The following is a 16,048-nucleotide window of genomic DNA, read 5'->3' as shown; positions in this document are numbered from 1 at the left end:
TAGGCCGCGGCCCTGATGGGCATGGGGAATGTTCCTCAAAAGCGTCCTCCCCCCGCCCACGGCCCGTCTGCATTTGGGAAGACAGAATGTACAGGCAGACCCCAGGGAGATGGGCAAAAGGAATCCACTGGTCTCTAGGAGATGTGGTTTGGGACCCTGGTGGCCTCATGTGAGACCCAAAGGCCACCTTCCTCATGGACCAGGGCCTCGCCAACCCCTCATCCCCCGGCTGTCATCTCCAGCGATGCCACCTCTGGGAGCCTCCCGCACTGTTCTGCATTGGCTGTCAGAACCTGCTGCACCTTTCCTTTGTCACAGTTTGTAACTGCACATGCCTCTGGATGGCCACCTGTAGGCCTCAGCCACCCCGCCTGCCTGCAAGATCATGCTTTTTGCCACATTGTATCCCGAATGCTGTGCACAGTAGGGACTTATCCTAATCCTGCTTGCTTAGAAAACAATAATTCACTGAGACAGGGAGTGGGGTGCCCAAACCCAGGGAAGATAAGATGCAGGGAGATGAGCCACTAAGAGGTTGGAAGGCCACGTGTGGGCTGGGCGGGTGGAGAGATCTCTTGGATCAGGTCTCAAGTCCACAAAACCAAGAGGACAGCCTGAGCCTAAATCCTGGGAGCCAGGCTGAGGTCCCCACGGGAAGGTGAGGACGTGTTTGGGATAAATGTGGAGAGTTTTCAAACTCAGGCAGGAAATCTAAGGTCCCCGGAGCTGGACGCAGAGTGGAGGCGGAAAACCCAATTGAGCATCAGCTGGTTTCACTGCCTCATGTGGGATGAACCCACGTGGGCTCCCTGGGGTCCACTTTGCTGCTGATTTTAGGAAAGCACCAGGCCTTCCTCCCCCAGGGGTTCACACCACCCAGCCTTCTGCTGGCTGGGGTTGTACATGTTAGCAGGCCTTCACGAGTGGGGCCGTGACTTTTCACTTGGGCCCTAGAGCAGCCATGCACGTTGGAAGGAGAAACATACTTCATGGGCTGCCTCCAACCAGGATCCAGATCGGGGCCCGGGTCTCTGCGACACCCTGGAGGTGCCTGAGACAGTCTTGGAAACCGCATCGGATATTCTGCTGGCAGGGGCTTTAGGGCTGCCAAGGCTAGGCTTCAGATCCTGGCTCCTCTGCTGGCTAGCTGCATCCTCTGGGCCAAGTTGCACAGCCTTTCTGGGCCCCTGTGTTTTCTACTGTACAGTGTGAGGCGGAGTGTGGCAGGATTCAACAAGGGGACATCTGTGAAGTGCCTATAAGCATGGTGTCTGGCACAGGTGGGCTCAATTTCAGGAGGAGTGTCTACTGGGACGCCACACAGCAGGTGCACACTGAGAAGGCCCTGCCATGGCTACAGCAGGAGCCTACGCTGATTGGTGGGTGCCTGGGCCACACCAACTGTCAAAACAGCATGAAGGTCACTCCCAGCTTTTAACAACATCCTTGAACAATTCAAGTGTTCAAAACCGTGGGCTAGAGCTATGGAAAACTGGGCCTGTCTCATCACTTGGGGGATGGCATATCTTGTGTACTTGCCCAGCCAAACACCTGGCCATGCAAAGTGTGCTTTCAATGGCAAAGGAGGGCCAGGCGTGATGGCTCATGCCTGTAATGCCAGCACTTTGGGAGGCTGAGGTGGGTGGATCACTGGAGGTCAGCAGTTCAAGACCAGCCTGGCCAACATGGTGAAACCCCATCTCTACTAAAAATACAAAAATTAGTTGGGCATGGTGGTGCGCACCTGTAATCCCAGCTACTCAGGAGGCTGAGGTGAGAGAATTGCTTGAATCTGGGAGGTGGAGGTTGCAGTGAGCCGAGATTGCGACACTGCACTTCAGCCTGGGCAACTGAGCAAGACTCTGTCTCAAAAAAACAAAACAAAACAAAAAACAAATCAATGGCAAAGAAGCCACTGGGGTTTCCTAGTTCTGACTTCGGAGGGTCTGGCAGCCGCTCTCTGCAAGAGGGAGCTTCCCGGACTCTGGGAGGCTCCATAATCACAGAGACGGGATCGCCTCTGACTTAGCACTGTACCCTCAAAAACCACTTTGAGGACAAGCTGCCCCTTGTAGGGGGCTGCAGCTGTCTTCTGCTGTCCAGGCTGAAGGCAGTGGGCGGTTAGGATGAATGAGCTTGGAGGAGAGGCCCTGGTCCACCCCGCTGCCTGGCTGGCCCTCCAAGGATATCATCTCTGGTGGATCAGGGCCAGGTCCCTGGTGGGTGGAAAGTTGGGTGAGCTAGCCACGCAGGGTGACCTTCCCTCATCAGAAGCCTGAATGCTGAGTCGCACTCTGAGCCAATGTCAAATCCAGCAACTGGCAGAAGGGCTCCTATCCCAACAAAGCTGTCTCCCTTCTCCTGTCCTTGGCTTTCTCTCCTCTGCGGCTTGGTGGAACAGCAGGCAGATGTTGGAGCCATCTGGTTAGGCCCATCCCTACAAGGAACATGGGAAGCCCATATGCTTTGGTCTGGGTGGACTGGGAGGGAGATTGCAGGCTGGCCTAGAAGTCTGGCCTCAAGACAGGGAGGAGCTTGTGGGCTCTGATGAGCTCTCCTGCCATGGATCAATAGCTGCATCCTGAGGCATCTGTAAGAGTAAAGCCCAGGCTGCCCACCGGGCACGGCCCTTCATCAGGTGAGTTGTCTCAGTGTCTGCAGAGCCGGACAGGCAGGCTGGGCCTCAGGCTTTTACTGTCATGCTGCATAAAGAATGGTGACCTACACACTTGTCTCCGCAGGCCTGCTGGGGACGCACCAAATGGAAGCAGACACCTCGGAGGTCCTGACTCTCACTTATCGACTGGAACTGCCTGGCCACCTGACAGCCAAGTTAATAGCCACTGGATTTCTGAGATGAAAAGACATTACGCTGGTACCATGCAGGGGATGGTGGGCGTAGGGACAGAGGGGCTGAGGGAGGCCAAGAAAAAAGAAACTAGCACACACTGCAGACACCAGGCCCTGGGAAAGTGTAGAGTTGAAGCCTCAGGGGTCACATTCAGGTAGGCATCCATATACAGAAGCCCATTTTTGATCATTTTTGATACTGCGGGTCTTTGCTGGTGTTAACTTTAGGCAAAGAAGTATATGGCTGTTTGTTCACTTAGCTGTTGGCTGTACGTCCTTAAAAATGACAGAAAGGTGACCACAGCTACAAGGGCAAGGAAGCTTTCATCCCCAGTGCAATGGTAAATATGTGCGTTGGGGTGCATGAACACACAACCCTGCATGCCCACCCCTGAGCAAGCATGAAACGGGATCAAGAGGGCTACTGAGAGTGCGTCTTAGTTTCTGAAAGAAGCTCTGCTGGAGTTTCCCAGCTACAAGCCTGGCAACAGGGGTGGCATCTGCTTGGATGTGCAGCCAACCTTAAATTGGGCTCAGAAATAGCTCAGAAGGGGTGGTCATGTCCTGGAGCAGGTGCCGAGTGGAAGAGGATCTCTCAGTGAGGTGGCTGTGGGATGACTTTCCTGCCTGGGCCTTGTGAAGTCAATATGAAGTGCAGGTAACATTGTGTGTGGATGGGAGAGACACAGGTGGGTTGGGGTGCTCTGAGCCACAGGCATGAACTGGAAATGCAAAAACTGGAAGTGCCCGAGAGAGGTGTAGGTGTCCAGGGAGATCTTGGCTCCTGGTGCTGAGAGGATGGTGACCAAGGGCCCTCGACCTCCCTGGCTCTGCAGTAGCCTGTGTCCTCCTGCCATGATCAATCAATCCAGAACTCAACGAGAGGTGGGCCAGGTGTCCCTGAAATATGATGAGTGAGGGCTCTGGAGGGGAACTTGCAGGAACAGTGAAGGATACTAAGGATCTCCAGTCAGAGGTGCAGGCAGTTGGCGTGACTCCCTGACCCATGGCGGGGGGATGCTGCTGGGGCACAGAACATCCTGCTGGCTCAAGGCCATGGATGCTCGTCCCTGCTCCTCTGGCTACAATTTGGGGCCATGTTGTGCCAGAGGCCTGGTGTCTGTACTTCCCCACATCTCACACAGCGAATAGCTCACAGCAGCCGAGAACGAGGAGCTGGGGCATGTCCCATTCCAGGCTGACTCCAGGGGCTCCCATTCACTCCCGGGTTCCCTCTGTGCCATGTCTGAAGTGGAGTAAGTTGAAGGATGGCAAGATACGACTTCATCACATCCTACCAAAGAGTGGCAAAGTGCGTGCCTACTCGAACAACTGGACCGCACCACATTTAAGGACAAAACTGGTATGTTACAGAGGAAAAAAAAAATTAGCAGGAACGCGATTCTTTTCCCAGACTGCAAACAATCCCCTTGGGAGACCCTTCCTTGTGACACCTAAGACTGTGGAGGTGATGATAGGGTGGGTTTAGGTGCAGCCCGCCTGCTGCCCATCAGCTCTGCAGTCAGTGACAGCTTCGGTGGGGACCGGCCTGAAAAAGGAGCAATTCTTCCCCATCTGGGAGCTGACCCAGCCTGGGAGGGAACATCAAGTTAGAGGAATCTCTAGAGGCTTCACGTGCAGATCACCTGAGTGGCAGCACCCTTCAAGTGCTGTGACAAGGAGGACCTGGAGGTCAGGGGTTTTGGTAATGGCGAGGGATCACGGGGTTCTCCAAATGTCCCCATATCACTGAGTCACGTGGCCAATACCTGCTGGACTCTGGGCTGTGGAGGGGGTGGAGGACGAGCTGGTGCCTCCCGAGTCGCAGTGGCTGGTGCTCCCGCTGCCGCTGGGGCTCCCGCTGGCGGAGGGTGGCGACTGTGAGGACAGGGACGGGGAGCTGTGCTGGTTTATGCACTGGGCCACGGCGAAGCCTGCAAGACAAAGTACCAGGTGACCAAGTGGAAGCAAAGAGCAGGCCTGAGGGCCTCAATGTCATGGTTCCACTGAACAACCCAACCTCAGTTCCTTGAAAGTCCTGCTCTGTTCCCTGGAACAGGCTGACCTCACTGGTCGTGGCCCTGACCCAGCCACATTTTGAAGCTATTTCAAGGAAAAGGTTTATTACAGGTTTATTTCAAGGAACAGAGTACAACAGCCACAGAGCTGAGTGTGGGGCCATGAGTCGTAAATCCGAGTGCCTGATACTGGCTCAGCAGCGTGCCAGCTGTGCCCTTGAAGAGGGACATGCAGCCTCGTGGCAAGTTCACCCAGGGATGCTAGATGCCCTCATGGTAGAGTCTCAGGCTTCTGCTGATGGTGCCCAAGGAAGGGCACCGGACCCATGCTCTGAAGTCATACCTGGGGGACCCACGCTCTGAAGTCACACCCGGGCAGGAGGACAGTGCCCTGGATGCTCCTTCCAGAGAATTTGCTCTGCCCTTGAGGTTCTAGGGAAGTCAGGTTCAGGAACAACGAAAGCCCTGGCAAAGAGCTAGTGATGATGGTCTCAAATGGCCCTCAGCATCTCCAGGACCTGGAGGTGGAGTCTGCCCACATGTTTCTTTGGTAAACTGACCCAGCGGGGATGAACGAGCCCCTCATCTTGGAGACACTCAGACCTGGGTGCACCCGTTTTCCGCACAGAAGCACCAGACACATGAACAGCTATCGTGTTTCTCTTGAGTCTTTCCCAGCCACAACCTGGAGTGTCACTACATACTCCCGCTGTTGTGGGAATAAAATGAAAGAACTATTATCACACCCCAGAACAGGGTGTGGCACATGGTGAGAGCTCAGTATACATGTTTGTTCTTTATGTTTTTTTGCGATAGGGTTTCACTCTGTTGCCCAGCCTGGAGTGCAGCGGTGTGATCTCAGCTCACTACAGCCTTGAGCTCCCAGGCTCAAGTGATCTTCCTGCCTCAGCCTCTCGAGCAGCTGGGACTATAGGGATATGCCACCATACCCAACTAATTTTTTTTTTTTTTTTGGTAGAGATGGGGGTCCCACTGTATTGCCCAGGCTGGTCTTGAACTCCTGGACTCAAGTGATCCTCCTGCTTCAGCCTCCCAAAGTTCTGGGATTAGAGGTGTGAGTCACCACACCTGGGCGATACGTGTTCTTTACGATAAATCAAAGCCCCTTTTATCCGGCCCAGGAGCCCCTCTTCTGGTGGACATGTGCTTTTCTGCAGGCCACGACTTCAGCCCCTAGGAGCCGAGCAGGACCCATGGTGATGGCGCTTCATGGCACAGAAGCAGCCCCAAATTGCGGTGGAGATATGGGGGGCGAGTCCTCCTTCCAGCTGAGAGAGGGGATGTCAACCCTCTTGGTCATTCCCCCAAGCCTTGCCACTCCTCAAGCGAATGCATTCACCACAGCCAGCCCCGGACCCCATTCACGCCACCCGCCCTGCCTGAACTTCACACGGTCCAGCTCTCTGCTGACACTACTTCCAGAAGGCCCTCTAGGCCCTGACCTCACCTTTCTTGAAACTCAGGAAGGCTGCAGGGTGTTAGCAGGGGTTGGCATCCTGCAACCTGCTGCCTGCTTGGTAAGTAAAGTTCTACTGGAACAAGCCACGGTCCTTTGTTTACAGAGACTATGGCTGCTTTCTCGATCAGCGGCAGAGTTGAGCAGTTGCCATAGCGACCACATGGCCTGCAAAGCCTAAAAGGCTTTTTTGCCAGGTTACCTGGCTCTGGACAGAAGCAGTGTGCCCATCTGGTGCAGGGGATGACACCCAGGTTATGGCACAGGGAAGCCTGGGATTTAACCCTCCTCTGCTCACTTCCCAGCTGAGGGACCTTGGGCAAGTCCCTGATGTCCCTCAGCCTCCTTCCTTTCACCTACAGATGGGACCTGCGGCTCAGCTTAGGGCTTAGCAGGACTCTTCTCCTGGCCATCAAGGAGGGGCTATTTCCACTCAGGTTCATGTGAAGCTGTTTTCGTCTAAAGATCAGCTCCTTAAAAGGCAGGGGCCCTATTTATACCCCCAGTTGGGTTTTGGGGGTGACTTAACAAGCGCTGACTATAATGGCAAGTGCATGGGGCCCAGTGAAAGCAGGGTGAGTCTCCGAGTGAGGCGGTCATCCTGAGCACCAGCTCCTCTTGCGTGGAGGGTATTTCCTGCCCGCACCTACCGCAGAGGTCTGCTTGCGGAGAGAAAGGCAGGATGAATGTAGCTGGAGTTATCAGGAAGAGGCACAATGTGATATATTGTGTGTGTGTGTCGGGGGCCCACTCAGATGAACTAAGGCAAACATCCGGCAAATCCAAACACTGGGCAGGAAGATTCCTTGGGGACACTCAGCCGCAGCCACATGGAACCAGTTTTATAGCTGCTCACTTCTTAATCACTTAGAGCGGTAAACTCCCCAGTTTACAAGCTGTTTACTTGCCTCGAAAATGAATTACCCCTTAACAAATCAAAATGTCAAGATGGCTTTTCCCGAGCTGCCTATTTATCAGGGCCATGAACAGAGGGCCAGCCAGTGTAGTAACAGAGTTGGGATTACACCTTGTATGCTCCCGACAATGACCCCGGCTGGAAGGGATCAACGACATAGCCGTTGCCAAGGTGGTCACAGGCCCATTGAAGAAGACACGTCTTTTCTCTTGCCCTCTTTAAAGCCATGGTTTATTACAGCATCATAAACCTGGTTTATTATCAAAAGACATCTGCAGTGGGACATGTAGGGTAGCAGATGAGAAGCTGGCACTGCAGTCAGGATGCTTAAATTCTTTTATTTTGGGAATGGGTTGGGATCAAGTCATAGATTGGCAGTAAAATCTGCATGTACTGAGTTAAACAAACAAACAAACAAAAAAATCACCAATTACCGATCCCATCCATTTGCAGGGTCTAGCTGAGCAGAGGTTACTGAACACATCTCTCCGTCACCCGCTTCTACTAAAACTCCCACTTCCCTCCTTTCCACTCTCTCTCCCTTTGCCAGTGGCACTGAGACCAGAAAGCCACAGTGACTTTTGGCTTTTTTTTCCCTTTATTTTGCTGGATGGCCAAGGCCCCCCACCTGCAATTTCAAGGGGCTTTTCCCCAAATCAAAGTGGCAACACATCAGAGAATCAGGAGGGTGCTGGGGAGAATTCAGGATGAATGTCTATGGCCAGAGCGCCCTGTCCTCTGGTTCCTGCTGCATCCCAGCCAGGCAGTCCCTGATGAACTAGCTTTGGCAGAGGTGCCAGAGGCTTTTGTGTATGAATCAAACACACTTGGGCTGCGAAGTACGTGCAAACACACAGACAAGCCAGAGATCGTGCGACAGGAGTGCAGGCAAACGGGCCTCCCTGAGATCCTCTCCAGTGGTAACAGTCTTGGCTCTCCCTGGGTATGCTTCAAGGACAGCCTGCAAAATGTGTATCAGAGGCTGCATGGACTTTCACACCATCTGACCAATTCCACACCTGCAGCATCCCATGCTGCAGACGACACTGTGGGTGGATCCACATACCGAACTACAAGGATATTCAGCATATTGGTGTGTAGAACAGAGAACAGAAGACAGCTGATATGTCCAAGAACTGGGGAAAGGCTAAGTGAATTCTAATCCCTCTAGATGATGAAATTCCCTGCTGCCAACCAACACGCTGGTAAGAGAAGATTAAGTGTTGGGGGAAATGCTCAAGATGGAGTCAATGAAAAAAGGTTAGAAAAAGCAAGTCCCATATGTTTCCGCTCCTGCAAAAAATTCGTGCTCTCTTTCCCCTTTGTCCAGAGCAGAGAAGGCAGCTGGAGATTTGAAGCTGACGCAGTGAGAGAAGCAGGTAGTTGTATTGCAGTGAGTTTTGTTATTTTTTGTGCTTGTCTGAATTTTCCAAGACTCCTATTGTAAACCTTATTTTAAACCAGAAAGAGAAAAAAAAAGGGAGCATGATGGAGGGAACACAAACTGCCTGGGAACTGGATAGACTCAAGCTCCCGATCCTAACATCCTCCTGAGATCTGTTCTGCCCTCTGAAGCTCTCTCCCCTGGACTCACCAAGAGCAGGGCCAGGCAGGCCACTCCAACAGTGGGGGGAACCACGCCCATGGTGAGACACATCCCCCACTTCCCAGGAGCCCCCAGTTTCATGGTGGGGGGCGCAGCCCAGAGTCTTCCTGTTGCCCTCTGGCCGTGTTCTGCCAGTTATTTCGGGAAGATGAACTAATGAATAACGCTCTGGCATTTGTGAAGCACAAAAATACCAAGAAAAGGTCAGTCTTCTATTTTTAGGCCCACTGACAGAAGGAAAGCTGGGCTTGGAGTCAGAACCCCAGGTTTGAGTCCAAGCTCTGCCCAAACTGACTTCGAGACGTTGGACATGCCCCCCTCCTCCTCTTCTACAGGTCTTTAAGCCTTCCCCACCAATAATCACTTAACCATGTGATTCAAGATTCAGAGCCGGCCAGCAGCCGCCTAGGGGCTTGCACACGAGTTTCGCTTTGCTTATTTACGTTATATGTGTGTTTGTTGGAGGTACCACCATGGACACGTTGGGAGCTTTTACACACAGACCTGGATTTCTGCTTTCTTAAAAAATGAAAAGATCTGGCTTTATGGGGCCCCATTCCTGCAGGACAGCAACGGGAGAGAGATGAGCAGAGCTGGGTCCCTGCTCTTGCAACTTGCCTGGCCGTGTGGGCGTTTGAGTTGATAATCTCTGCTCTTTATGCCTAGATTGTTGGTCAAATCCACAGGACTCAGGGAAGCTGGAACCCCCAGAGACCTTTCGAGTCAAGGCCCTCCTACAACCCCAGAATCACTGGGTGTGCGTAGGAGGAGTGGGGATGTGGAAATATGGCGATCTGCCTCCAGCAGCCTAGGTCAGTCCTCAGACCTCCTACCAAGAACCACTTGCTCTCAACCTTTGCTAGGCCATTCCCTCGGTCTGGAGTTCTCTTTTGCTTCTTTTCTGTCTTTACAAACCCCTGCCCCATTCTTCATGGCTCACACAGCTCAGCATTAGCCTGGGAGGAGTCTTTGCATAAGATGGGGTTAACTATTCTCTCCCCTGTGCTTCTGCAGCAGCTCTGTCCAACCTTGGGGCCTTGATGGCTGTGTAGGAGTCGGCCTACCTAAGCAGGGCATAAGAAATTTGACTGCAAAGATGTTTAGGTATTTAGTGTGATGATTATCATTACATTAATAGCTAGCACCTGGAATCCTCTAGGTTAAGAGGGTTTTGTTCACTTTATTGGGAAGGCTTAAAACAAAAAAGCAAAAAGAAGAGGGTTTTGGACAGTGTTCTTGATATTGTAAGCTGTCTCTCAATAACCATTCTCCCTTTCGGTTGCAGTTACAGAACCCAGAAGCTAGTCGTGGCCAAGTGACTAAGTTGTGACCAGTGAGATAGAAATGAATGTGGCATGTGGGATTTCCTGGAAAGCTCTTTAAAAGGAAAGGGGGTATATCCTCCTCCATTCTGCTTCCTGGAAAATGGATGCAATGGCTGGAACTCCAGCAGCTGCCCTGAGCTATGAGGATGAATCACACATTAGGGACAGCAGAGCACTGAAAAGGAAGGAGCTTGGGTCCCTGACGTCTTTGTGTATCTCTTGACTACAAGGCTTCTTTTACCCGAGAGGGAAATTAACTTCCCCTTTGAGTTTATCTTTACTATGTAGTTGAACTTAATCTTAACTGATACAGTTAGGGAAAAAACTTTGTTAATGCGGGGATGTGAGTTAAGTCCCCTAGGGACAAGGGACGGGCTGGCTCCCAGAGTTTTTGGTGCAGAAAAAGCTGCCCTGTACCTGCTGGGTGGAATCTAGGTGTGGTGGGCTGAAGGGAAAGAGGGAAAGGGGCAAGTGAGGTGGGGAGGTGACCCGCCACCTAGGGTTTACGAAACACTTGGTCAACTCTTTCCCATGTGGTACAAGTGGACTTTTTGGGTAGAAACCAGAGATGGGACCGAGTTTTTGTCTGGGTTCACACCTGGTCACAGAGATTACACACAATTGTTAAGACCCAGAAAGAGTGAGGCCCGAGACAGACTAAAGGGTGGGAAGGGCTTGGATGTGTGTAGGCACAAAAACTAGTGGGCTTGCACCAAAAGTTTTCTGAATCTCCAAATGAGCAGGGACGCCCCCCGACCTCTGTGGCCTGCCTGGAGTTGGTGCCGCTTTGCACTTGGTAATTACTCTGAGGATACTGGCCATGTGACTAAAGTGCAAGTATTTCAGGCTTAAAAAAAAATCTCCCCTTGGAAGATGTGAAAACTACCTGAGATTATAGGGGATTCCACAGGAACCTTTTAGGGAGCTGAAAGGGAAGGAACCCAGTTGGCTCTGAATTCAATTTGGGGATTCTCCACTCAACTCAAAAGCACTAACCTCGCCCTGCAGCCTCATTCCCTACAGATGCCCTTACATACTACCTGTTTCCAGGAAGGGTTTGAGATGGCTTATGTTATATTTTAAAACCCAAGCCTAAATGCCATAGATACTAAACACTGAAAGCTACTAAAACAAAAAGTAAATAAGAACCCGACAATAAAAGGTGAAAAGTTATATCAGAAAGACTTCAAGCTATGGGAAGCTAAAGTCACCATTTAACTCTGAGCTTCCTAGGAGCTAAGACCACAGGGAAAAAAACAGGCGATCTACACGACACACCAATTCACCCACAAGGTTTCTGTCCCATGAAACCCTCCTGGGGCATGTCTTTGAAAGCAGCTTAATGGGAGATACAACTGCCTGACTGCAGATGGAACCTCATTCCTCAAAGATAACACCCTATGACAGCCCTTTTCAAACATTTTTTCTAAATGGTGAAACTCCAATTTATACATGAGATGAAAATGGAACTGCTCGGGCTGGCATGGTGCCTTACCAAGGAGGGCCTTCCCCTCCCCTTTCTAGACACTTCTGTGGATCCTACTTTTGAAAATCAGACAGGGCAAGGCTGGCCAGCCCGGTAATGTAATGAGGAGGGGCTGGAGATAAAACACTGATGGTCCTCTCTATCTGTCATCTGTTTCCCTTTATTTAATAGACACATGCACACTGAGAAACCATTCTCTTCTATTAAAACAACAGTGCAGGCATGCTAATACATGCAGTCCATGGGACATTCAGCTTTTGTGCCAGGGAGATGGCAGGGCCTGGTAGAGACTGGGGCAAATCAGAAAGCACAGATTCCAGCTTCTTCTAACTGCTGCTGCAGGAGAACATGGACCTCAGTATGGCCACAGTCTCCAGTTCGTCAAGAGAAGCTGGATATCTGGATTTTGACATAACACCTCCTGATTTTGAAAATGTTGACAGCTTCATTCATACTCCTTTTGAAAATTAAGAAGTGCGTAACCCCAAGCCAGCGAAGCCAGGCCATCTATCTTGTGAGCCGTTTGTATGCAACCAGAGGGGTCTCCAGCCTCTGTTTTTTTTTTGTTTTTTTTTTTTCCCTGAGCTGGAGTCTCGCTCTGTCACCCAGGCTAGAGTGCAGTGGCACGATCTTGGCTCCCTGTAACCTCCGCCTCCCAGGTTCAAGCAATTCTCCTGCCTCAGTCTCCCAAGTAGCTGGGACTACAGGCATGCACCACCATGCCCAGCTAACTTTTGTATTTTTAGTAGAGATGGGTCACCATGTTGGGCAGGCTGGCCTTGAACTCCTGACCTAAAGTGATCCTCTTCCCTCGGCCTCCCAAAGTCCTGGGATTACAGGTGTGAGCCACTGCTCCCGGTCTCCAGCCTCTGTTTTTAACCCCAGGGCGTCTGTCATACCTTGGGGCCTCCTTGACCAAACTCTGGAGGTGGGGGGCTTTTGAGTCTGAGGTATGAGACTAAGACATTTAAATCTCAGTTAGAGGTGTGTCAAAGAAGTCCAGTTTTCAATAGCCCTCTTTTAGGAAAAAGCTCTAAGATTTGGACAGGAGAGCTGCCTGCCCTAAGAAAAACCTACACTTATTTATGGTTGTTGCAGATTGCAAAGCATAATATAAAACCCGCTGAGGGCTGATTCGGGAGAAGCAACCCGTGCATTTTCCACAGTCTCTGCCATGAATGAGGACCATGAGGCGTGGGTGCCCTGAGCTTGCCTTTCATTAGCAAATTCATTCCGAGGCTGTGGCTCAGGTTTCTGACGATGCAGTGTTCATATTTTCTCACCACCCATCACGATGCTGGGAAACAGTAGAAAAAATGAATCGGCCCTGTGACCTCGCACACAAACTGAAGACAGCAAGTGTGCATGGCCTTATTTCTCCCCTTGTCGGCTCCTTCCTTGGATCTGCCCTTTCACCTCCCAGTGCAGCCTGCCAGGTCCCTGGGGCGAGAGATGGGGGGCTGGGAGGTGACTAAGTCTGGGACTTCAGCTGCTGGTGGCTCTGGACAGATTGCGGCTTACTAGAAAGATCTGCAGGTGACATAGAACCTTCTTGTTCGTGCTTCCGACTCAAGAAGCAGCTCTGGATCCTACACCCTGGCAAGATGACCCCAATACCCGAGGGCAGGTGGGGGCTAGGAGCTACTCAGTGGGGGGCTACCCTAGGAAAGCCACCTTAGGAAGACAGGGCACAGGGCCCAAACTACCCACGGCTGCTCAAAGAGCACGTGTTGGGGGCTGAGGAGGCAGGGTTCAGATTCAAGTCTAGCAACAGCGCACCCACATGGGCCAGGTGAGGCCTGGGTCCTTGCCCGGGACTCCTCTTAGGAATCTACACAAAAACCAAAGAGAGAGAAAAGCATTCACTGACATGTGGGCAGGGTTCAGATGGCAGTGACTCCAAGGGCCTGCAGGAGCCTTGGGGGGCCCCAGAAGTTTCCTCCCTCACTGCTAGAATCCTGAAGTTTGGGAAAGCTTCAGGTATATGCACAGAGACCCCTTTTCAGTATCCCTTTAATAAGTCTCAGATGATTTACTGTTTCAGTGCACAAAACTCTGTGCTTTCGGGGCAATGAAGGACTTGCCCCCAAATGGTGATATCTGGTTTTCTTCCTGTGCACTGGTGCTGAAGAAGCCACTTCCTGTCCAGCCCAGGGCGCAGGTCTACACATCAGGCACCTGGGGAAGGGACGTTTGTATGGCCTCCCTGGGCCAAGCCTGAGCTGCCACCATGGGCGACCCCCACATCACTGATCACTGACTAGGCTGCACCTCACAACGCTTACAGACTTTTTATTTCTGATTGCTTTTCAAGGGATAACATGTCCAACATACAAAAATAGCTGGGAACTTGCACAGTCTTTTAGCCTATAGCTCTTTATCCATGGATAAATCCTCTCAGATTTTAAACACTATCCTTGAAAACCTGCAGAAAAGAAAAAATGGTCTTTCAGTATCTTGCTTTCTCTCTGTGTCATTTCTGTCCTAATTGTGCCCTTAGAAATGTTTTTGCTGTCGGGTGAAGGTCTGCCTGTGAGGGCTGCCGAGTCTAATGCCCCTTTTGCTACCGGCAGGGGGTGGGTGGGGGGGCGGGGCAGGCATTTGGGCTGTGTGAATATGAGGAATGCATGCATCTTACATGAGCACCTATCCAGGCCACAGAGGGTTGGCTGGCACATGGGGGACACAGGTGGACCAGATCTTGGAATCTCTCGCAGTGGTGCAACCTTGCTTTGGATTTCTAGAACTGAAGGTCGCCAGGGCTGGGCTTGATTCCCAAGGACCCAGTCCCTGCCTCGCCCAGCCCCTGCCCTCTTCCACTGGTATTACCGTCTGTAAATTAGCAAGCAAAGACCTCCACAACAGTCTGTCAGCCAAGGCACTAGCAAGCTTGGGAGCGGCCATCTGGGCTGCCTCTCTACTGCGGCAGTCAGCAGGGCTGAAACGGCAGCAGGAGGAAGGCGGGTTAGACAGCGCCCAGGAGACTCCCAGGCACAGGCGCTCACTGACCCCAGCTGGAGCAGAATCAGGAATGCACCAGGAGCAGGGAGGGTCACTATGGCCCTGCTTGCAAAGGATGGCCCCCCAAGGTTCTGGCTGGCCAAGGAGTGGCAGATTAGTTGTGTTTTTTTTTTTTTTTTTTTTTTTTGAGATGGAGTCTCACTCTGTCACCCAGGCTGGAGTGCAGTGGCACAATCCTGGCTCAGAGCAACCTCTGCCTCCCACATTCAAGTGATTCTCCTGCCTCAGCCTCCCAAGTAGCTGGGACTGCAGGTGTGCGCCACCATGCTCCACTAATTTTTTTTGTTTTTGTATTTTTAGTAGAGATGGGTTTCACCATGTTGGCCAGGCTGGTCTCAAACTCCTGACCTCAGGTGATCCAGCCGTCTTGGCCTCCCAAAGTGCTGGGATTACAGGCATGAGCCACCATGCCCGGCTAGGAGCGCCAGATTCTTCCCCAGCAAGTCTCTTATCCCATCAGCCCCATTTTGACCTTTTTGGCCAGAAGCAGGGAGGCCGTACAGTGTGTATCCTACACTGACATGTTTGGCCTGCTCCGTGTGTTCTAGGAGGTGGCACTGTACAAAGGGGCCAGGGAATTAGTCTTGATTCTCTGCAAAAGGCATGTGCAGTTGACACATACTTAGTATGCACCCAAGGTAGAGAGCAGCATGCCTGTGGACCCATTCCATTTGCTTGTGTTCGCCAGGACTCCGATTTTGCAGGGTGGGGTGGTTAACTTCTGCAGCTGGGCCACCTCACCAAAGTCTCTCCTACCGTGTGTTTTAACAGACTGGGGCTAGGCCAGACCGATGGCTGATGACGTTCTATGACACATCATCTACAACAAGAACTGAAGATACTATCTGGAACTATGTGAGTCAGATAGAATCAGGGAGTATGTGCGGAGCCACAGCAAGGCCGTGATGGATATCAGCACAGAACAAGCTTCAAAAACCCACAGCTGAGGTTGTTAAGTGGACAGGGCTCTGCTGACGTCTGCCCTGGCAGACCTGTGGGACATGGCTAACCGGATGGCTGGACACGAGCCTTCTGCTATCTGCAGGGGAGAAACCTGAAGAGCAGCTCCTTGGCTTTAGGCCTGTCACTTTTACTCTGGCTACAGGATACGGTGGTGAGGAGAGTGCCGCGGCTCTGGGCATGTGACAGCAGGGGACCTGTTTACCCCATGAGCCTGTGTCCTCTAGAGCACTGTTGTCACTCTAAAGCAGAGTGACACCACCACACCTTACAGGGTTCGTGAGGATGAAAGCATTAACGCAATCTAAATGTTTAGGTAGCACTCGCTGTTTTGATTCCTCGGCTGGAATTTATGGTGCCTGGAACTTGGGCCCAATGAGGCAATAACT

At 51.8% G+C, this 16,048-nt stretch overlaps 1 protein-coding gene across 11 annotated transcripts in view; it reads right to left on the bottom strand.

The window, feature by feature from the left end:
* CLEC16A (C-type lectin domain containing 16A) overlaps positions 1–16,048 on the bottom strand; it is a 236,576-nt gene that overhangs the window by 10,972 nt on the left and 209,556 nt on the right. For 6 of the 11 annotated variants that reach the window (XM_054668203.2, XM_009430305.4, XM_063796660.1 and 3 more), the window contains exon 22: positions 4,620–4,784. The exons of 2 other annotated variants lie outside the window; for them this stretch is intronic. In XM_054668203.2, the coding sequence (XP_054524178.1) occupies positions 4,620–4,784 (165 nt within the window). Of the gene's footprint in view, positions 1–4,619; positions 4,785–13,950; positions 14,104–14,316; positions 14,425–14,507; positions 14,617–16,048 lie in introns of those variants that run through there. 3 more of the 11 variants (XM_054668204.2, XM_054668205.1, XM_063796661.1) reach the window with 2 other exon arrangements.

The sequence above is a fragment of the Pan troglodytes genome, chromosome 18 (assembly GCF_028858775.2).
Source record: "Pan troglodytes isolate AG18354 chromosome 18, NHGRI_mPanTro3-v2.0_pri, whole genome shotgun sequence".
In the NCBI taxonomy this organism is placed as follows: Eukaryota; Metazoa; Chordata; class Mammalia; order Primates; family Hominidae; genus Pan; species Pan troglodytes.
The sequence above is the reverse complement of the archived record's forward strand: the minus strand, read 5'-3'. Positions and strand labels throughout refer to the sequence as shown.